The 23,173-nt window shown below is 38.9% G+C and overlaps 3 protein-coding genes across 4 annotated transcripts in view; 1 reads left to right on the top strand and 2 right to left on the bottom strand.

Moving 5' to 3' along the window:
• The window catches only part of LOC141910295 (uncharacterized), a 39,696-nt gene extending 18,286 nt beyond the window's left edge, over positions 1 to 21,410 (bottom strand). The window contains exons 1-5 of the mRNA XM_074801026.1: positions 21,341 to 21,410; positions 21,065 to 21,162; positions 16,762 to 16,846; positions 11,237 to 11,403; positions 10,327 to 10,435 (exon numbers count right to left, since the gene is read on the bottom strand). Of these exons, the coding sequence (XP_074657127.1) occupies positions 10,327 to 10,435; positions 11,237 to 11,403; positions 16,762 to 16,792 (307 nt within the window). The 5' untranslated portion in view covers positions 16,793 to 16,846; positions 21,065 to 21,162; positions 21,341 to 21,410. The remainder of the gene's footprint in view (positions 1 to 10,326; positions 10,436 to 11,236; positions 11,404 to 16,761; positions 16,847 to 21,064; positions 21,163 to 21,340) is intronic.
• LOC141909907 (zinc finger Y-chromosomal protein 2-like) lies at positions 7,567 to 9,578 on the bottom strand. The gene has a single exon (XM_074800591.1). The coding sequence runs from the start codon at positions 9,385 to 9,387 to the stop codon at positions 7,567 to 7,569; it is 1,821 nt and encodes a 606-aa protein (XP_074656692.1). The 5' UTR covers positions 9,388 to 9,578.
• Positions 21,411 to 21,433: 23 nt separating the features above from the next.
• LOC141909639 (uncharacterized) overlaps positions 21,434 to 23,173 on the top strand; it is a 49,976-nt gene continuing 48,236 nt past the window's right edge. Inside the window, exon 1 of one of the 2 annotated variants that reach the window (XM_074800174.1) lies at positions 21,434 to 21,527. The gene's annotated coding sequence lies outside the window, so the exon portion shown is untranslated. Of the gene's footprint in view, positions 21,528 to 21,780; positions 21,804 to 23,173 lie in introns of those variants that run through there. The other variant, XM_074800173.1, reaches the window with a different exon arrangement.

Genomic DNA, 23,173 nt, shown 5'->3' with positions numbered 1-23,173 from the left:
AAATCTGTAATCAGTGTACAAGTCCGTCCATATTTCAGTGGTAAAATCCGGTATTAAAATCTCGACTTATATGTTGGTTTAATTGATATTTCATATCCTGATTTTCCTTCGATCTATCAACCAAATATTTCTGAATCAATCATAACATATCCTCAGATATCCTTTTAATAAAGAGGTTCCTTGTGCCAATTATCACCAGCAAGAACAACAAGACCCCAAAAATTCAATTCCCTGACTTTTAAGAATGTCTCAGAGCTCCCTGATTTTCTGAGATCAGCAGGAACACTGTGGGAAGGTTTAGGAAGATATAGATAACAACGCTTTCGTTTTTCAAAAATTCTTTTTTGATGGCATTGAATTCATCTGATCAAAATTTGGTTTAATGACATAAGAATCTTAAACTATTTCAAATCTCAAATTAATCCTTCAACTTAAACTAAGACCAGGGCTCAATTAAAGCATAAGTTCATAAGTGATCTTACATTATTCATTGTGTCTTTATTAGTGGCAACCTTATTAGGGTTTTCTGTTATTTCACAGAAAACCCTATTGATATCCGCGTGATTATTATTAGGGTTTTCTGTTATTTCACAGAAAACCCTATTGATATCCGCGTGATTATTATTATTATTATTTTCATCCGCGTGATTATTATTATTATTATTTTCTTCCACACTATTTTTACCAAAAGAACATAGGCTTTGTTACCTTACCGCTGTTTCATATACAATCCATATAATATCGTTCAGCTCACTGAGATCTACAAATAGCCCGCGTGTTTTTTCACGAATCATCGTTACAAAAGCGCTGTCGGGATGTAAACATCGAAAATTTAGCTCCATTCAATGGGGCGACATGTTTTTCGAGTCGTCATCCCGAAATCAACCCGCAGGCCGACTGTCACTTCAATTATCAATTCAAGTATAAATGAACTAATTTATTGCCGCAGACTTCACATTCAGTCGCGGTCTTCAAACAGTGATTTTAACAATAGCCCATTTTCCTCATCAAATCATATTACCGATACACTGGAAATTTACTACTTTAGATTTTAAAAGCACTGTCGAGCCGTAAACATCGACGAATCGACGTGTGTTACTACATCGACGTTCCGGGGATGAGCTGCGAGTTTCTCCTCATCATGAGAATCAAATAGAGTACAAATTAATTTATTACTACCAGTGATTTAGCTGCGGGTTTCAAGGAGTTAGTTTAACAATACCAATTTTTCTTTACCGAATTAACCGTGTATTTACTAAGATAAATTTTTAGTGTACAGGGGAATCGTAGGCCTAAACTAAACAGGCCGAAGAGATATGGTGGAGAAAAGCTGTTATGTCGACGAGGTATCAAAATAAAAGAATATATTACTTTATTCGGCCGCGGGCTTCAACCATTTATCAATACTCTATATTTCCTACAGTAAATACCGATCATTGTCAAATGCACAAGGTATTTACTAAATACAAGTATATAACACACTCCTATCCGTATGCTGGACTCACACTTGACATTCGGAGTAAGCGTTCGCTGTGGGGGAAAGGAGATCGTTCGCTGTGTCGCTTGAAGTGTTTATCGAGTTTTACGCGACCTTAAGGCTTTAGTATGGTGGCTGATAAGATAAAAAAACACGAATATGCAAATGAGGGCGACAAAACGACAAAAATAAATAACGTGAGAAAACAATGATTTTGATTTTGTCGCCCGTGACAATTCATTATTTTGGTTTTGTCACACGCGACAATTCAATATTTTGGTTTTATCGCCCGCGACAATTCATTATTTTGGTTTTGTCACACGCGACAATTCAATATTTTGGTTTTATCGCCCGCGACAATTCATTATTTTGGTTTTATCCCTTGCGACAATTCATTATTTTGGTTTTGTCGCCCGCGAAATTTTAATATTTTGGTTTTATCGCCCACGACAATTCACTACTTTGGTTTTATCGCCAGCGACAATTCATTATTTTGGTTTTGTCGCCCGCGACAATTCTTCTTTTTGGTTTTGTCGCCCGCGACAATTCTTCTTTTTGGTTTTATATTTTTGTTTTGTTTTGTCGCCCGCGACAATTCATTATTTTGGTTTTATCGCCCGCGACAATTCATTATTTTGGTTTTGTCGCCCCAACAATTCTTTTTTTGGTTTTGTCGCCCGCAACAATTCATTAGTTTGGTTTTATCGCCCGCGACAATTCATTACTTTGGTTTTGTCGCCTGCGACAATTCAATATTTTGGTTTTATCGCCCGCGATAATTCATTATTTTGGTTTTATCGCCCGCGACAATTCATTATATTGGTTTTGTCACCCGAGACAATTTATCATTTTGGTTTTATCGCCCGCGACAATTCATTATTTTGGTTTTGTCGCCTGCGACAATTCATTATTTTGGTTTTGTCACACGCGACAATTCAATATTTTGGTTTTATCGCCCGCGACAATTCATTATTTTGGTTTTGTCGCCCGCGAAATTTTAATATTTTGGTTTTATCGCCCAAGACAATTCACTACTTTGGTTTTATCGCCAGCGACAATTCATTATTTTGGTTTTGTCGCCCGCGACAATTCTTCTTTTTGGTTTTGTCGCCCGTGACAATTCTTCTTTTTGGTTTTATATTTTTTTTTTGTTTTGTCGCCCGCGACAATTCATTATTTTGGTTTTATCGCCCGCGACAATTCATTAGTTTGGTTTTATCGCCCGCGACAATTCATTACTTTGGTTTTGTCGCCTGCGACAATTCAATATTTTGGTTTTATCGCCCGCGATAATTCATTATTTTGGTTTTATCGCCCGCGACAATTCATTATTTTGGTTTTGTCACCCGAGACAATTTATCATTTTGGTTTTATCGCCCGCGACAATTCATTATTTTGGTTTTGTCGCCCGCGACAATTCACCATTTTGGTTTTGTCGCCTGGAAAATTCACCATTTTGGTTTTGTCGCCCGCGACAATTCAATATTTTGGTTTTGTCGCCCGCGAAAATTCAATATTTTGGTTTTGTCACCCGCGACAATTCATTATTTTGGTTTTATTGCCCGCGACAATTCTTCTTTTTGGTTTTATCGCCCGCGATAATTCATTATTTTGGTTTTATCGCCCGCGACAATTCATTATTTTGGTTTTGTCGCCCGTGACAATTCAATATTTTGGTTTTGTCACCCGCGACAATTCATAATTTTGGTTTTGTCGCCCATGGTTTTGTCGGAACATTAAGTTTTTGGTCGAACAGTGTGTTAAGGTTGTTTTGGAAATTTACTCGGTCTGGTATATTTTGGATTACTGTGCATGTCATTTGTCAGGACATTAAACAGAAGACGACTTGGATACTACCTTGCGTGACTCCACTAGTAAGACCGTCTCACTCCAAGATGAGGCGTTCCGTTGATTTCGGTTACAAGTTTCCGTTCAGAGATAACTGCTGTGCCAATTGGGCAACCTATCATTGATATTGTTTCCTAATAGCCTGTTCAGTAATGGCTGATGTTGAGCCTTATCAAATGCTTTGTTGAAATCCACCGTTGAACAGGATTCTAAGACTGTGCAGAAAACCCGTTATCGCTGCTTTGCAGCTATATTTATTATTATTTTCTTCCACACTATTTTTACTAAAAGAACCAAGGCTTTGTTACCTTGATGCCGTTGTCGATACAATCCGTCTGATATCATTCAGCTAACTTCGATCTACAAATACCCCATGCGTTTTTTGAAGAATCATCGTTACAAAAGCACTGTCGGGCCGAAAACATCGAAAATTGAGCCCCATTCAAAGAGCCGACATGTTTTTCTAAGTCCTCTTTTCGAAATCTACCGCACGTTTCTTGTCACATCAATTATCAATTCAAGCATAAATTAACAAATTTATTAACCAAAGATTGCACATTCTGTCGCAGTTTTTAAAAAATAATTTTAACAATAGCCCATTTTCCTCATCAATTCGTATTACCGATATACAGGAAATTTACTACTTTAGATTTTAAAAGCACTGTCGAGCCGTAAACATCGACGAATCGACGTGTGTCACTATATCGTCGTTCCGGGGATCAGCTGCGAGTTTCAACTCATCATGAGAATCAAATCGAGTACAAATTAATTTATTACTACCAGTGATTTGGCTGCGGGCGTCATGCAATTAGTTTAGCAATGCCTATTTTTCTTTATCAAATTAACCGTGTATTTACTAAGATAAATCATAAGTGTACCGGGGAGTCGTAGGCCTAAACTAAACACGCCGTAGAGATATAGCGGAGAAAAGCTGTTATGTCGACGAGGTATCAAAATGAAAGAATATATTACTTTATTCGGCCGCGGGCTTCAACCTCTATATCAATACCATCAATACTCTATATTTCCTACAGTACATACCGATCATTGTCATATGCACAAGGTATTTACTAAATACAAGTATACAACACAATCCTTTCCGTATGCTGGACTCACACTTGACATTCGGAGTAAGCGTTCGCTGTGGGGGAAAGGGATCGTTCGCTGTGTCGCTTGGAGTGTTTATCGAGTTTGACGCGGCTTTAGGCCTACCAGTACTGAGCTTTACTGTCTCAAACAAACAAGGTATAATTGTTGCGTTTATTAACGGACTCATTGGATTGAACTTCAAAACAAAATTTACAATATTTAGGTGGGTTGTTATTCAATAGGCCTACGACCAATCTGTCCAGATGTTAGGCCTACGCATATACATAGGCCTACATATGCTAGTAGCCTCTACTAGGTTAAGCGTTCGCTGTGGGGGAAAGGAGATCGTTCGCTGTGTCGCTTGAAGAGTTTATCGAGTTTTACGCGACCTTAAGGCTTTAGTATGGTGGCTGATAAGGGCCATGCGTAAAAAAACATGTATATGCAAATGAGGGCGACATTATGACAAAACGACAAAACTAAAATAACGCGACAAAACAATAATTTTGGTTTTGTCGCCCGCGACAATTCATTAATTTGGTTTTGTCACCCGCGACAAATCAATATTTTGGTTTTGTCGCCCACGACAATTCATTATTTTGGTTTTATCGCCCGCGACAATTCATTATTTTGGTTTTGTCGCCCGCGACAATTCATTATTTTGGTTTTGTCGCCCGCGACAATTCAAGATTTTGGTTTTATTGCCCGCGACAATTAATTTTTTTGGTTTTGTCGCCCGCGACAATTCAATATTTTGGTTTTATCGCCAGCGACAATTGATTATTTTGGTTTTATCGCCCGCGACAATTGATTATTTTGGTTTTATCGCCCGCAACAATTCATTAATTTGGTTTTGTCACGCGCGACAAATCAATATTTTCGGTTTGTCGCCCGCGACAATTCAATATTTTGGTTTTATCGCCCGCGACAATTCATTATTTTTGTTTTATCGCCCGCGCCATTTCATGAGTTTGGTTTTGTCGCCCGCGACAATTCAAGATTTTTGTTTTGTCGCCCGCGACAATTCATTTTTTTTGGTTTTGTTGCCCGCGACAATTGATTATTTTGGTTTTATCGCCCGCGACAATTGATTATTTTGGTTTTATCGCCCGCGACAATTCATTAGTTTGGTTTTGTCGCCCGCGACAATTCAATATTTTCGGTTTGTCGCCCGCGACAATTCAATATTTTGGTTTTATCGCCCGCGACAATTCATTATTTTGGTTTTGTCGCACGTAACAATTCATTATTTTGGTTTTATCGCCCGCGACAATTTTTTTTTTTGCCGCGGTTTTATCGCCTGCGACAATTCAATATTTTCGTTTTATCGCCAGCGGCAATTCATTATTTTGGTTTTATCGCCCACAACAATTCAATATTTTGGTTTTGTCCCACGCGACAATTCAATATTTTGGTTTTATCGCCAGCGACAATTCATTATTTTTGTTTTATCGCCCGCGACAATTCATTATTTTGGTTTTATCGCCCGCGACATTTCATTAGTTTGGTTTTGTCGCCCGCGACAATTCAAGATTTTTGTTTTGTCGCCCGCGACAATTCATTTTTTTTGGTTTTGTTGCCCGCGACAATTGATTATTTTGGTTTTATCGCCGCGACAATTAATTTTTTTGGTTTTGTCGCCCACTTTATTAGCTTTTGAATAATTAGGCCAATTAATAACGTAATAAAGACTTATGCTTTCGCCTATTTTGAAGTCGATTAATCTGATATAGTACGGAAGTGATAAAGGGCCTCGAGTTGTCGCGTTCAAACTCGACATGTCGCCATATATATGACAAATTTCGCTTTTTTGCTCATTTTCCACGGAACAAGTCGTCATTTGAAGACATGTCTAAATGTTAGATGAGGACGCCAGTAATATGACGACTGAGTTTCAAGTCGTCATGAATATGTCGACTTGTCGCGAGGAAAATGGTTGAGAAAACGAAATATGTCGTCAAAACGTCACGATATATCGACATATTCATGTCGACTTGACGCGATAAATTGCGGTATGTCGACATAAATATGGCAACTTTTCGAGTTGGATCGTGTCACAAGACCAACCTACGTCCGGCTTTAAGTTACTGCGGAGCACCAGAAATATCTTTTTTTTTCGTTCAAAAGACCTTTCGCTTGAAAATTCTTTCGTCGGAACAAAATTTATTTCGTTCGAACCAATAATATTCTATACGATTGAACCAATTTGAAAAAATCGTTAGAACAAAGTTGAACAAACTTTTTTTTTTGTCCAAACGAAAGGTTTTTCGTTCGAACAATCGTTCAATTGAACAGAATCGTTTTAATTTGAACAGAATTTTCTTGTCAGAACATTAAGTTTTTCGTTCCAACAAGTATATTGAAAAAAGTTTTTTTTCCGAACCGAAAGTATTAAGTATTTCGTTCAATCGAACAGAATTGTTTTCATTCAAACATTCGTTCGAAAAAATTGTTTTCGCTCAACCAAATTTTTTTGCCGGGACTAAAAATTTTTCATTTCAACAATAACAGCTTTTTATTCGAACACATTTTTTGTCAGAATGAAGAAAATTTTTGGTTCAAGCAAAAGCGTATTGTTCGATCAAACAGAATTATTTTCATTCGAACAAGATTTTCTTGTTGGAACATTAAGTTTTTTGGTCGAACAGCGTGTTAAGGTCGATTTGGAAATTTACTCGGTCTGGTATATGTTGGATTACTGTGTATGTCATTTGTCAGGACATTAAACAGAAGACAACTTAGGATACTACCTTGCGTGACTCCACTAGTTTGACCGACTTATTCCAAGATGAGGCGTTCCGTTGATTTTGGCTACAAGTTTTTGTTCAGAGATAACTGCTGAGCCATTTGGGCGACCTATCATTGATACTGTTTCCTAATAGCCTGTTTAGTAATGGCTGATGTTGTGCCTTATCAAATGCTTCGTCGAAATCCACCGTTGAACAGGATTCTAAGACTGTGCAGAAAACCCGTTATCGCTGCTTTGCAGCTATATTTAAAATATGAAGTTGGCTATAGACGATAATAGAAACAAAACAGGTTTACACTGGTCTTCAATTTAAATCACAGCAACTGACTGCGCTATTTCTATTTTGTACAACAACAAATTAATAGTTCATATAGCGATCTATATAGCATTAACGATGGCTTATTCAATTAACGCATATTGGGTCTTTATGATTACGTTTGATATGAATTCGCAATCCCGATCTATAAATGAACGACTTTTCGCAGTAGTCGCAGATATGCGGGCGCACACCCAGATGCACGTTCTCATGTTCCCGCAGCGATGCCGCACTTGTGTACACACGCGGGCACTCCTTACATGTGTACCGTTTCGTGGCAGCGAGGTGCACCTTTTTGTGCGCAGTCAAAAACCGCTTCGACGCGAACACCTTTGAGCAGACATCGCAAACAAACTGCGACCAATTGGTCGACAACGCCTCAACGATTGAACTGCCCGCACAAACATCGATATGTTGACTGGCAGTGTCTGCAGTCACGAACATTCGTGCACACGCCGTACATGAGTAATATGACTTGCCAGGATGGCGAGACGCTACATGCTCTCTTAGACGCGAGGCGTAATGCACGACCAGGTCACAGTACGGACATTTGAAATGATCGGTGTGGATTCTCCGGTGCCAAGCCAGCGTGCTTTTTCGTGCAAAGCTCTTACCGCAAATATCGCACACGAAATTTGTGTCCATGTTTCTCGTTGCGGGTGTACCGGCGGTGTGCAACGCACGATGCTCTGCGAGCCGACCGGGACGTGCAAACACCTTCCCACACTGGTCGCACTCGTGCTGTCGCGTGCCGTGCTTTTTTTCATGCGCTCGCTTCTCTGAGAAGGTTGAAAACTCAAGGTCGCACCGGCGGCAAGTGAAAGCAACATTGAGGGCGTGTGCATTACGCATGTGCCGACGTATATCACTTGACGAGCGCAACAATTTTGCGCAACGCCCGCATTTAAACGTGTTTCGTTGAACAGCCACGATTGGTAAACCGCGCAGCAACCGGGTCAGGTGCATTGCACGATGCTGATTCAATACAAACAAGTCATCATCAACAAAACCGCATAATTCACATGTTATAGTCTCGAGGTGATGTTGTCGCACGTGCTCTGTACGTTCGGAGATTTTCTCGAACATGGTGTCACATAATTTACATGAGTACGGTTTAAGGATGCAGTGCTGATCGCGCATATGAAGCTTCCAACTGTAATTCTCGTGGAAATTACATGCACAAAAGTCGCATCGAAACAGCGCGGGTCGCTCTCCCCGTCCGTCGCCCAGCAAGGTCAGCGTTCCGTCTGTCGCTATCTTATAACTGGCATGTTTGGATTTACAGTGGCGTCGCAAAACAGCGAAACTCCCATATGCTCTGTCGTCGCACAGTTGACACTGATAGGGGGTGTTAACTGCATGTAGGTGTTTCATATGCGCGCCCCAGTCAGACCTCCGAGCAAAATTCAATTCGCATTCGGCGCACGCGTATTTCCCTTTCACTTTCGTCCGTTTTTTAATATCATTTTCATCATCGCCATCATCAGTTAGTTCACAATTTTCACTATGATTTGGCGTGATCTCTGTGTGTGCAACATCTGTGTGGCCAACCTCTGTCTGCCTGTCCTTCATCTGTGCGACCTCCACCTGAGCCACCTCCGTCCGCCTGATCTCCGTCCGCTTGCCTCCTGCCTGACCAACCTCCGTCTGCGCGATTGAGGTCACCAGTTGCCCGTTGATTGTAAACCCGCACTGCCCGGCTGCGACATGCACTTGTGACGAGTGCGCGTTCAGCATATGCGCAAACATCCGAGTCGGATTTGCGAACGTGGATGCACATGCCAAACACTGATGTCGTCGTCCGACATGTGTGATGCGAACATGCGCTTGTTTCTCAGCATTGGTATTGAATTCGCATGCACAGCGGTGGCATTTACAAGGCAGTGTGCGCGCGTGCACTGTGCTCATGTGTACGCGCAGATTCCTCAAACGAACAAATTTATCCCCACATGTGGTGCACGTGTAAACTGTGATTACATGCGATGCCAAATGACATGTCAAATTCTGTTTGGAGCAGCATGAGATGCCGCATTTCTTGCACTTGAAATCGGGGGCGTTGTAGACGTCATGGGAACATAAATGCACCACTACATCGTCGGCCCTCGGAAATTCATCAAAACAGACGTAACACCGGTACGTTACAAGACCATTCACGACACTTTTGTTCCATAACTCGGCACTATCGTCAAGTGTGCCAACAACACCAGTGCGCCATGGCTTCAGAGAATGATCGGAAAATTTGTCACGGACACTGCGATGAATCAATTCATCTGCAACCAAGAAAAAACAACACGTTGTGTAAATGATGGAATTTTGGTTTTTCTTCAATCGATTCGTGCCGATTTGGAAGAGCTTTTTTTAATACTCGAAAAGATTTCAACCAAATAATTTTCAATGTGCCGTGTTGTTTTAACTTGCTTTTCAAACTATTGAAACCTTCATGATGAACATAAGATTCTCAAAATCATTGTCTGCACACATTAAACTACATTCAGGGTAGTCATAGGGGGAATCATGGAGGCAGACATCTTTTCTCGAAGGAACTATAACCCAATTATGTCATAGTGGGATTTATGGAGGCAGCCATCTCTTCTTGAAATATCTATAGATCAAGTCACTAGCACATAATTTCACGATGTTATCGGGGGATTAATGAGTGGCCATACGTACTCTGGAATTGTGTATGATCTAGCTATTCAAGACGTGTCTTTAGATGAAATCACTAGTAGGTAACTTGATGACGTCTATGGGGGATTTAACTACTTTTTATTTGCGGATAAGTGCAGTGAATAATATTAAGTAAGTATTCCAAATTCTCTGAATAGCAAACATTTTTCGCGCACATACCTTTCACTAGATTCTGAATCGTAGTTTTAACTATTTCCTCCACAGGAGCCTCAGCTGCTAGAGTCTCCTGTGCGTCTGAGCGTAGAATATTGAAATATTTCTCTTCCGTCTGGAAAAATGCAAGAAAAAAATTATCAGAGAAAATCAATCCAGATAATTGGAGTGATGAAAATCTAAAGTGGATTTAGGAGTCATAGCCAGCATGAATGATATAATTTCACGACTTAGCCAGTCGTATCTGATATAGCCATTACATGGTAAATAAGTAAACATTTCCGGGTTTGTAAAGAAAAACGGATTTTACTTTAGAAAATAGCAACGAAATACCGTTTGAAGTGGAACTTTGTGAATGAACAATGGCCGCCAGTCAATACAATATCAACGAAACAAAAGGCTTTATTCAGACTGACTCAGTTAGCGGTATTGAAGTATTTGCGGACAGGTAATGATAGCCAACTGTCAGGGAACAAAATAGAAACAGATTCAGTTCATGAATTCCCTGATATCAGGCCAAATCACCCTGATTTTTTTCCCACCCCCACTCAGTGGCTAGGTAGGGGTCGCCCCGGAATTCGATGTGTTAAATACGAAAGAAAACAGTGAGTTTGGATGTTTTGATCATTTTTTATTCATTTTTATTTACAATAAATGATCTACTAAGTTTACTCATACCATAACAATGTCTTTGTTATAATAAATAGGAGATATGGGGTCTAGAACACACCCAATTGGATAGGGTGAAATATGCCTCAGAATATGCCGCGGTAAAGGGTTAAATCATTACTGAATTGGTACGTAAGATTCAGCCCACTCGTCCCAAATATTTGGAGTAATCTTTAGGCCTGAATTAAATGAGGGTACCCAGTCAGTATCTAATCTAAAACCGATCTAGTTTTTTTCGGAAACTTACAATTGTTCCCGCAGATTTTTTCTGTTTGTTGGCATTGCATGTTCTGCCCAATAGCTGACGCTTATCGCACCAGCGGAACCAGTCATTGTCAGGTGCGTGCGCGACAAGCTCGTCCAGTAGTTCTAACCGGTTTCGTACATAGTCACCAAGAACGTCATCCGTTAACTCTGTATCAAATAAATAACACATAACTTTAAACCAGGCTCAGGTTGCAACACTTCCAAACTCCCTATACAGATTGGAACCTGAAGGAGGATTCAGCCTGCCTTTCCTGTAGAGCAGCTGAGGTCGAGGAAAAAATTTACCACCCCATTTGTAACAGTTCAGAACTGCTCAAAACTGACTGAAAGGCCAACATTGGACCCTCAACTGGCTGACGGGGCTGGTGGTATTTACCGATCCTCAGGCGTTCACACTTCACGAGAATTGCCAGTTTGAAGACCAAGATTCAAGTGTGTCTGGATCACTTTGGAGTGTCTCGCAAGTCTTCGATGGTTTTCATCTGATGATATAGCTTTAACTTGCCTTCATCAGAACATCTTTAAATCACAAGCTACACATTTAAGTTAAGTAATAGCCTACATCCTAACACGTCATTTCAAGAAATGGTTATGTTTGAAAACTTGGTTTTTGCGAACTTCCAATTGTCATGGCCCAAAATAGCGAAATTATAAAATAGAAAATGTAAGCTTTTTGGTCAAAAGTTACTGATTTTGAATCCCTAAACCTCCCTGACAATTAATACGCAAAAATAAACATTTATAGAAAAGGGGGTGCAAAAGTGCAATAGCGATGAAGAATTCACTAGGCCTATCTTTCTAAAAATCTTTTTTCTTATGGGTTTTATTTCTCTTTGCATCTGAACGCTAGAAAAATTCCCTATTTCGACTCTCTTAGACTGTCCAAGAGACCGGCAACCAGTCTACTTTCTTCTTAAATATTTGTCCAATTTCATAAAGTAGCACCAACGTTGTTGAATTAGGAAACTCAACATACTCGATGTAATATACTATAAATATTATATATGTATAATAATATGATATAGGCCCACGTAGGACAGATTTCACAGTAAATAGACCCAAAATCTACTTGGGATGTAAAAAACTTATTTTTTAAATAATAATGTTTTCTTTTGAATAACATGTGTTATAGACTTTGTTTTTTCAGAAAATGGTAAGCTAAAGATAGTTTTTGCACTTTAATATGAAAATTTCTCAGTCAGTGGTGTGCACCTATCAAGCCTTGATTTTCTGGTATACATGTTTGACATACTTGTACACTTTATTGTTTGCAATTAAGATAATAAAATATACAATTTATTTGAAGTATTTGTGTCATAATTGCATAAAAACAAAACAATTGATTGACATTTTGATAATTTTTTCCGAAAAAAGCCTATCAATTTCACTTTTGTGAAGACTTAAAAATCAGCGGAAATTAATTTTTTCGTTGGAATTTTATCAATCTTGGGTATCTAATGCAGTGATTTTCTATTAACTGAGATCACAAAGAAGCCATGAAAGGGGATGGTTCATTCCAGTCACCCAAGATGATCAATACCCACCGTTTCAAAGTTAGATTTACGAACGTATTTATTGACCAAATCTATAAGAACGTATCCTTAGTGTTGGAGATACGTTCGTAAAAATGCACGTAATTAAAAATGCACGTAATTGAGTCAATAGTGAGATCCATGATGGTTTATGAGTTTATCCTTGTTGGCAGCACAAGTATAGGCTTGTTGTTTATATTATTACGTTTTATACTACAGCGAGTAGATGCCACGATAACGACACGGTCGTAACACTGCAGGTAGCAACACATTGAGAAACCTGATGACTCACTTATTGATTTTCACGCAGCGTTCCAGTGTAGATTCTAGGAATACTATACAAGCATTGAAATATCAGCGCGCTAGTTAAATATATAAAATGTATATGACTCATTGATTTTTGCGCCGGTATGCCAGTTCCCGCGCAAATTCTAGGAATGTTGAACGCGCGCGCGCCGATATTTCAATGCATGCATGCGTCGGCACGCACTTGATAAATGTTCACGTCAGAATATCATCAGAGTCAACATTTCTGAACTGCCAACAAATTTATTTTCAAAAAAACATTCATTGTTTTATATCTAAAACAAAACTACATAATATTTGACATGTTCATTCAATTTGATTATTTCAACGTTCAACGTGTCGTCTCAGTCACCCAGCTGCTTGTATTGCTCGTCGATTTCTTTCAAGTTCTCAATAGTAAATGGCCCATGGCCATTTATTTTTACTGGCCTGTAAAAAAGCAGGGCTTTTGGTACACTTTCAATATCTGGGCGGCGCGGCCATTCAAATCTATTGCCTGTCCTGTACAGGATGGTGAGTGTCACGTTTTCACCTTCCATCTTCTCGATCCGACCGATGTAAAATCGGCGGTCATAAAAAACCGCATGGTATTCACCAACCTGACCGAAAAAATAAGAAGGTAAGTTCAGCAATAAAAATGAATTTTATACAACTTTTCACGAAAGCGTTGTTTTATTTTGTCGTGTTGTTGGACTTGCCTTATAATTAAGATCAGACTGATCCTCGACGTCAGCCGACAGAGGGACTGTAACATGAAGAACAACAGTTTCGGGTTCCTCTCTTCGTTCTTCATCGATCATCATTGAGGGGTCTTCGAGCCGTAACGGTTCTATTTTCAATGGCCCAACATAAGCCTCGTTTTTGCATTTTGATGGCGCCGTGGCATTGTCATTCAACGGGTAGTCTAAGCAAACGTCACAGAAGTAGCTAAAGTTCCTTACTACTAACTGATATGGGTGTGTGTGTTTGTAAAAGGCGTGGCGACGCCTGCACCCCTAAAGTGTCTTAATGTGTGTTTCCGGTCTGTTTCTGTTGATGGTGTTTTTACTTATGTACACGAATGTTCTTTTAGATAGGGGGTGGTCTGATGTAAGATTGTCTCGGCAGTAATTGAAAAATGAATGGGCATCAGTTATAACCATGCCTGCTGCGATGGCACGATCGACGCATCGGTTGATTGTCCCTATCTCTCCGTCTCCCTCACCCTTTTCGTGTTCGGACCCAAAGTAGTGTCTCTGGATCGAGAGAGGGGATAGGGACAAATTAGCAAACATTCCCTTTCCTTTGTACTGTGAACTACAGCCATCAGAAAAGGCTACCAAATCTTTGATGCCCTGATTTTCGAATTCATCGTACGATTCGTTCAGGAACGAGTTAACTGCGTGGTAATCGTGGTGGCGGTCATCACTCACGACTACAACTGCATGTCTGATAAGACGATCGGGTTCATATTGAGATTTGTAGAAAAAGATTGTCGGATGGATGGTTATTTGGGCTTTGCCGAAGAATGCAGATTTTATTTCGTTCTGATATTTAATCTCTCGGTTCTTTGCGAAATCAGAAATGGCTATGGCCATTGTTTTGGGTAGTTTATCTTTGAGGGAGCGGTATTGAAACCATTGCCAACGGGCAGTAAAATTGTGCCGCACAAAGCTAACACCACCGCAGTTTGATATGTCTAGTGTAAATTCTGATATAATCTCATTCAGGGTTGATTGTTTACACAAAAGGACGTTCTTTGGTGGGGCGGTAATGTTAGTGGGATCATGTTTTTTTTCCCAGTGGTTCCATGTTAATATTGTATTTCCGAGGATGGATTCACATAAATTTTGGATGGTTTTAGAATGATAGCCACATTTGTCACATATTTTTTTAATACAGGGGGGTAAATGAAAACGTGCACCATCTGATTTCTCGCAAAGTAACGCGTCAATGAATTTATTTTCATCGGTATAGCGGACTCCATGGATCGATAACGCGCGCAACTTGTATCTGACGTTCTGGCAGTACTCACATTCACACGTTTCTAATGTGGTGTTTAGTTTTCGAACATTCTTAGGATGTAGCAAAGTGAATTTTGTTAGGCCGATTTTAACGTCAGGATTTTCCTTATGGAATATTTGAAAGGCCGCCAAGATTGATACTTGCATTGAATATCCGGGACCATGTTTGTTCGCATATCGCTTCGATGGAAGAACACGAGAGATGTCCCCCCCCCGATGATAGAACGATTTAACCTTGTCGATATTTATCGCGCTCAACGCATCAGATCGTCTATTGCGCATTCCACCGCGCTTCACTGCGCGGCTTATAGTTTTCCGATCGATTTTATAAACACGAGCCAAGTAGCGGTAACTGGATTTAATTCTAGCGATATATCGTAATGCGGCACTGCTATAGACTTTCTTTACTTTAGCCCGATGTATGGGAATTTCTCGGTCGACCATTTTCGTGTATAATGATTTTATGATTTCTCTTCTTTTACGCGTGAGTGTCGGGACTGGCTTTTGATGTTTGAATTACATCATACAATTGTTTTTTTGCATGATAGCGCCGACGCTCTTTTTTGTTTCTACGACACTTTTTCTGCGCCGACTGACTGCTGACCGGGTCACATTTGTTTGTTTTTTTCTTTTGGTGTCAGTTTTATTATCAGAAACCTGCCCGCAGGTGCTTGAGAGGCAGCACTGGCTAGTTTTTTTTTCTCTAGACTTTCTATTTCGCTCCCTGGCGGCAGCTAGGTCCCTTTCTTTTTTTAGCAATGAGTCTTTTGATGGCCGTTTTTTTTGTAGTTCCGCCTTTAATTTATCGCGTCTGTCTTTTGCCGCAATCTTTTGCTGCTCTAGATATTGCGCATATTTTTCTGGCTGGGATTGTTTTAATTTTTCCCTATAAGTTTTCATGTAGGAACTATTGCTGCCCTTCAGCATTTTGCTTAAGTGACAAAACGAAACTGAAACCAGGAAAGTATATCTCGTAAAATACTAGTATTTTTTACTTTGGTAAAATATCTAACGTTCGTAATTTTTTTGGTCATACAGAGTGCGTCGTAACTACTAAAGGTTAAACATCGTTAATCGACGATAGAGTTCAAGACCATAAAGTCTCATTCCTCATTCTTATTTAGAATTGCCTAGAATATTTTTGGTTGAGGGTCGTGCACCATTTTCTGAATGAAATGTTATTGTTTACAAGGTGTACAATATGGTGTATGTAGATGTTTAAGTTACTGACTGCATTCAACCGCTATCAATACCATTCAAAGTGACTGCACACGGAACGGTAAATAATCTTGGTCAAACATCGATACGTTCGAAAAACTTTTATTAAAAGAAAATAGGCAACAACTGCTTGTTGGGTTTAAAAATTAATTTTTTTATCAGATTTAATATATCCACGCTGAAAAATAAAAAGATACCTACCATTTACCCTATATCAAAGGAATTATATTGGCTAAGAAATATTGACCAAGGGTGGGGGCATTTACTGTGAAATCTGTCGTAGGCTATTTGAAATTCTAATATATATTCATTCAAATTAGACATACCGTAAATCTGAAAAATATTGCTTCTTTTCAGCTGCACCAAAATATAAGGTCCCATAACTTGACAAAAATGGCAATAAGTGCCTTCATCATTTCAAGAAATTCAAAACTATAAGAACTTACCAAAGACGACCGACTCAGAGGCTGAAGTCATGATCCTCAAACTCTTCCTTGTTATCTTTATCAAACTGACATTTTATGCACAGGTCTAAAAGACAAAATATCAAGTTTGTTTCGTTTTAGTTCGAGAAATTGGCTGATTGCGCAGGCGTTGTCCGGAATGCGGCGGACCCAAAGTAAACGACCACAACGGTGTAGTAATATGAACTCGAATGTCTAACATGTCTGTATTTCAAAACTGTGTCATGTCAGAACCGCACAGAAATGTACCCGCGACTGCCTTTAGGGTTTCGATAAGGTTAGGGTGAGGTTTAGTCCCTGCTATGCCGAATCCCGCGCTTTGCTCCTTTTTCTAACTCTATTCTCCACACTTTCCTTGAAATAATGTCACGCACCTTAGAAGGGTTTTCAAGTGAAAATTTTCCAAACACTATAGAAATAATTTAAAAGGCCTAAATAAAAGAAGGGTTTAATATAAGATCATAGCAATTTACAGAACTAAAATCGGTCAAGCCGTTCAAAAGTTATGAAGGAATTTGTCGGCTGAAAATCGCACTTCTCAGCCATAGAGTCTTCATTTAGGAATGAACTAAAGGTCATAAGGTCAAATGGTGACCAAAATGATCAATTTCTTAGTTAAGAAACAATTGAAAGTAGGAAAGAAACTTGTATATCTCTGGAAATTGTCATCCGATTTAAATCAAACTTTTGGAAAATTCAGAATAATAATTCCCTATTGATTATAAAAATGAAACTAATTATTAATTAAGCCAATTAAGGGTGATTAGCTTAATTAATTGACTCATTGCCAGATCCAGGTATTTATCAGCCAAAAGCAGAGGATAAATGTTAACTAATTTGAGTTACAACTTTACAGGGATAAATACATCCAACCATAATATACCGCCTACACCGCAACACATAAAAATTGGTTGCCATGGTAACCAATATAGCAAACAATTGATTCTTGGGATCAAAATGGTTGCCGGCGCTCGGAGAGTATTTCAAACCCAATAACGCATCATGATTGGTGTCAAACTGACCGTATTTACCCCAGCTTCCTTTATTTAATCAGGATTCTTGCATTCAGATGATTGGCAAGAAAATATTAGTGATTAAGTAAGAATTCTTGAATTTCAACCTTTGTGGTATATGAAGTACTTGAAGAAGGATCTATTAATTGAAACTTTTTTCTTTTGCGGGTGACTCTAAACACTATGATGAAGTTAAATAAGCCGACCCCAACTTGAAAGAATCATTATGCAAAATGTACAGGCCAAGTCCTAAAAGCTTAACTGAAATGGAGTTTTTTGAACTGCAACCTTCTTATCTAAATAAGCTTCCATATAGATAAGTTAATGGCATTGTGGATCGAGAATTTGATATGAGCAATAAAATACAAAAGATAAAAGTTTCAAGTAATAGGTCCTTCTTCAAGTACTTTATATACCATAAAGGTTCTTTCTGGATCTTCTTAAGCTACGAGGATCAAATTCTCAATCCACAATTCCATTAACTTATCTATATTGAAGGTTATTTTGATAAGAAGGTTGCAGTTTAAATAACTCCAGTTCAGTTAGAGTTAAGCTTTTAGGACTTGGCCTTCATTTTGCATTATGATTCTTTCAAGATGGGTGGGCTTATTTAACCTCATCATAGTTCTTTAGAGTCACCTGCAAAAGACAAAAGTTTCAAGTAATAGGTCCTTCTTCAAGTACTTTATATTCCATATAGGTTCTTTCTGGATCTTCTTAAGCTACGAGGATCCTTTAGGCCTAACGCGACATGGCCTAAATTTCAAATTCAAGTTCTTACTTGATCACTAATATTTTCTTACCAATCAACTGCTGAATGCATGAATCCTGATCAAATAGAGGAAGTTGGGGTAAATACGGTCAGTTTGATACCAATCATGATGCATCTTTGGGTTTGAAATACTTTCCGAGCGCCTACAACCATTTTGATCCCAATGATGAATGGTTGATATAGTGGTTACCATGGCAACCAATTTTTATATGTTGCGATGTTTGCGAATAATTGTGGTCAAATACATTTAACCGTGTAAAGTGGTAACACAAATTAGTAAACATTTATCCTCTGTTTTAGCTGATAAATGCCTGGATCTGGCAGTGAGCCAATTAATTAAGCTAATTACCCTTAATTGGCTTAATTAGTAATAAGTTTAAGTTTTATAATCAATAGGGAAACTATTATTCTGAATTTTCCCAAAGTTTGATTGAAATCGGATGACAATTTCCAAAGATATACAACTTTTCTTTTCTACTTTCAATTGTTACTTAACTCATTGCCTGCCAAAAACGTACTGGTACGGTTGACTTGTTTCTTAACTTTAACGATAGATGGCGAATTCATCGCACAACACCAGTTCGTTTACCTAAGCCTATCTAGCCTTTACTACTAAAACAAACTATCATCAGTCATTCAATGCAATGCGTTAGTGACGTAATCTATTGAAATGGGGGATGAACACGCATGAATGGGCATATTTTATGCAAAATACCCCCTCAGCACTAGTGATTGCTGCAGATTTTATCACTTTTAGAAGAAATGCTGCTTATTTTACATGAAAAAGTAAGACCAGATGAACAAAATTAAACAAATTTGATGATGATATCTCTTTTAGTTTTTGTTTTATGAATCTCTGAAAAACACGGAAATCCTGGCAAAGTGCAGCATTTCCTGAAAAATAGACCTGGCAGGCAAAGAGTTAACGAAGAAATTGATCATTTGGTCACCATTTGACCTTATGACATTTAGTTCACTTCCTAATGAAGACTATTATTACGGCTGAGAATAGTTAGTTACCTAATCGTTGGTGGTAAGCTTTTTATCATCGGATGGGCTTATACCAACGTTAAGGATGACAAGGGCCAAAAGACAAAAATTGCCTGCAAAAATGACCTTCCCATTCCTGAATGTGGTTTGTGAAAATATCCGATCTTGAAACAAGCCAATTTGACTGACAAGTAATTTGCCTGTCATTTCATTGTCTCTCAAGATATCCGTCTAATTTTTGTTGTAATCAACGCACAATAGATTCATAGTTTGTTTGATACCTATAACACCTCACCTGAGGATCTTCATCCATGTGCAGATCGGCCATAAAGTGAGAGTAATTTTCCGTCGAGTAAACGGTGGCCATTTTGAAAACTTGTGGAGGGTGCTGGCACCTGTGGACTGAGGCCAGGACAACAACACAAACTAACGAAACGAAACGACGAAATTGAAAAAATTAATAAGTCAACACAAATTCATATTTTTCTTCAACCGGAATTTATTATTTCATTATTTATTATGGAAAACACGAAGATTTGAAATAAATATTGAAAAACCTTAAAAAATACAAATTGTCGTTTCGTTTTGGAAGTTTTATATAAATCCTTGTAGGTCACCTTGTCTAACATGCCACATATATGCAATACACAGAACGAAGTGGCTACTCGTACGGACACGTACGAATAATTCCGTAGCTAATTCGTACGCACCCGTATGGATTACTCTGGTTCGTACGGGAAGGTATAGGGTTAGGGTAAGGTGAGGCTATATGTAGTTAAAACATTCGGCCGACTGTCAGCGAGCTCGGTGGTCTAGTGGTAGCCTATGATGCTGCGCTAGTAATAATTTACTGCCACTGGCCCGGGTTCGAGTTTCGCTCTATTCTTCTCTAACAATATTCTCCACACTTTCCTTGAATTTTCTAAGTCGCGCACCTCTGTACGCATGCGCGGCGTTAATCAGCCAATCAGCGATAGTTATTGGCGTATTGGATCCTAGTTCCGTACAAATAGCCTCCGGGCAGAGTAATCCGTACGAGTAGCCACAGTGTACACAGAAATGGCGGAATTTGTGGAGAAATTAATTAATTTCTCAAAATAATGTTGATTAATCGTTCGAAACATGTCATAGGCCTAAAAAATTGAATTTACGAAAGAAAGGTACCGTGTTAGTTTGTGAATAAAGCCATTAATTGTGGACTGAAGTGAATAGAAAGTATATTTTTGAAGTGTTACTTTTTTTCAACCGTGTTTTGGCCCTTGTCATACCTAACGTTGGTATAAGCCCATCCGATAATGAAAAGCTTACCACTCACTGCACTAAACGATGATGAGACTGAGGTCTAACTAATATTAACTTAACTATACTATTGAAAACCCTCCTCCCTACCTCGCCTACCTACACAAGCCGGAGCCAGTTAATTTCAAAAAAATTTCGGTTGAATACGTTAACATGTTCTTAATCTCAAATAGAATATTCATACTCAATAAATCAAACCTTATCAACTCACCGAAAATGTGAAAATAGGCTTTCTAATTCAATTCAGCTCGAAAGCCGAGGATTTAGCTATAATAGTAAGACGACTTACGCCGCGGAACAAGCTTTCTACTACAATTAAATTCGGATTTATTGAATTATTCTTCAATTCATCTAGCCTATAGCGAACACTTTAACCGGGACGGAAAGAATTCTCAATGTTCGGAAAGGGAAGATAAATTTCAACGGGTAAAATGCTTATTAGACTGTTAAGATAGATGCCCGGTTTAGTGTTTCGAGACTACAGTACCTAGGTTTAAGTTTGTTCGGCGACTGAATTGTTCTGGTGCGCGCTCTTTGTCCTCGAGAGCTACGCGCACCGATACTCGTCACTTCCGGTTTTTAGTAACCGAAAATTCCAATCGACGGCTGAAAAACAAAAAACTTTTCTAAATTACGCGTCGCAGTGCTGATACTGGTGTCAACTCATTACAAAGGTATGAATGCCGAATTCGGGGCGTTATGGAGTGACACCGTTCTTTTTGGCGGTTACACGGACGCGCATTGAATTCGGTTGCGAAGATCGCGTCGAGCGCGATCTTCAGTAAAATGGAGGTCGCGTCTTCTTCACCGCGGCGCGCGGCGGGCGTGATCACGTGATCGTTAAGAAGACCAACGCAAATACGCCAATTCAATTCAATTCTATATTTATTTCACGGAAAAGCAGAACAATCAAATCATAAGAAAGCTAAACGAATCCTCGCTTGTCAGGGGTCCGGTATCACTCCCCCGAACTCGCTTCCACCAGCCCCCTGGCCTCACGAACCGTGATTTCATTACTGCCACTGTTGCGCATGACGTCATATATCGATTCGCGAAATACTTCCTTGTTGGTTCAGTAAAACGTTCGCTGATTGGTCCATTTAACGGTTAAACCAATAGATAGGGATTTCAGGCCACGTGATCAAAATGTGTCATAATTAGTGTTTTCCACGCTTCAAATTTTCAATCGCTCATAAAAAATGTATTCTTTATCCGATTAAAGCCAAACTTTCTCAGTATACTCAATTTACCGGTTATTTGTTGTGGTGTAAATTTCATGAATGTATCTTGCACAGTTACGGAGCAATAAGTCGTAGTTCAGCGCGCATCGGCTCATTTCTAGGAAACAAGATGGCGGCCATGTTTGTTCATACATTTTTCAAACACATGAAATTTTTTGGGTCAAATCCGCGAGCCCGCTGCTGATTGGCTGGATATTTGACCTCAGAATATTTTAAGTACATGTTTCATGTAGAGCATGTCGGTGCGTGCAAGTTTTGGTAGGCCCTGTAGGCCTATCACTCGGGAAAAGTCGTAAACATAATTCAAAGTGCTCATACGCTAAAATTAATAATTTTAACAACTTGCACTCTACTACATAATAATATAAGATACTTTATATATTGTTTTTATATTGTTTTCAATTTTTACTTTTAAGATTGATTTAGTAGTCTTTCGTGGATTTTGACCTAAAGTCGGCAAGGCGCTTCAAATTGTTTACATCCGGGTCACTACCGGCTCCACATCGGCTGCCAGCTGATCAATCAAAACACTTCCTGGTTCATTTTTACCACTCTAAATGTTAATTTAGCAAGTAAAACACCACTTTCACTCAATAAACTCATACTTTATTACGAAATCGGCAATATATAAGACGAATAATGGTTAGGCCTACCCAATTTAAAAACTTTGAGTATTTTGCACAAGAATCCAAGTTTTGTCTAAGTTTTAGCTCATTTTTTGCTAAAAAGAAATTTTTTTTCCTATCTGCTTCACCTCTAGGTAATCATCTCATCTTGAATACTAGGATATCCCTCTGAAAAGCAGTTGTTATTCATTTGTTCATGGTTTTTCAATTCCAATTGACCCTTTCGCTAAATAACTGCCGCTGCTAGGCCTAAAATACCCACCAACCAATGGTTAATCAAATAGATTCTAGAGGATTATATAATCAATTTTCTTTTTCATTCGAATGACTTGCCTAGAAGGAGACCGTTAATTAGATACCAGACATGACATACTTTTTTTAAAATTGACTTTCTGATGAAATATCGACGCAAAACAAGATGGCGGCATTCCTCGAGCCTCAATTTGAGATATC

This window comes from Tubulanus polymorphus, chromosome 8 (genome assembly GCF_964204645.1).
Source record: "Tubulanus polymorphus chromosome 8, tnTubPoly1.2, whole genome shotgun sequence".
NCBI lineage: Eukaryota > Metazoa > Nemertea > Palaeonemertea > Tubulaniformes > Tubulanidae > Tubulanus > Tubulanus polymorphus.
This window is presented reverse-complemented; position numbering and strand designations above follow the sequence as displayed.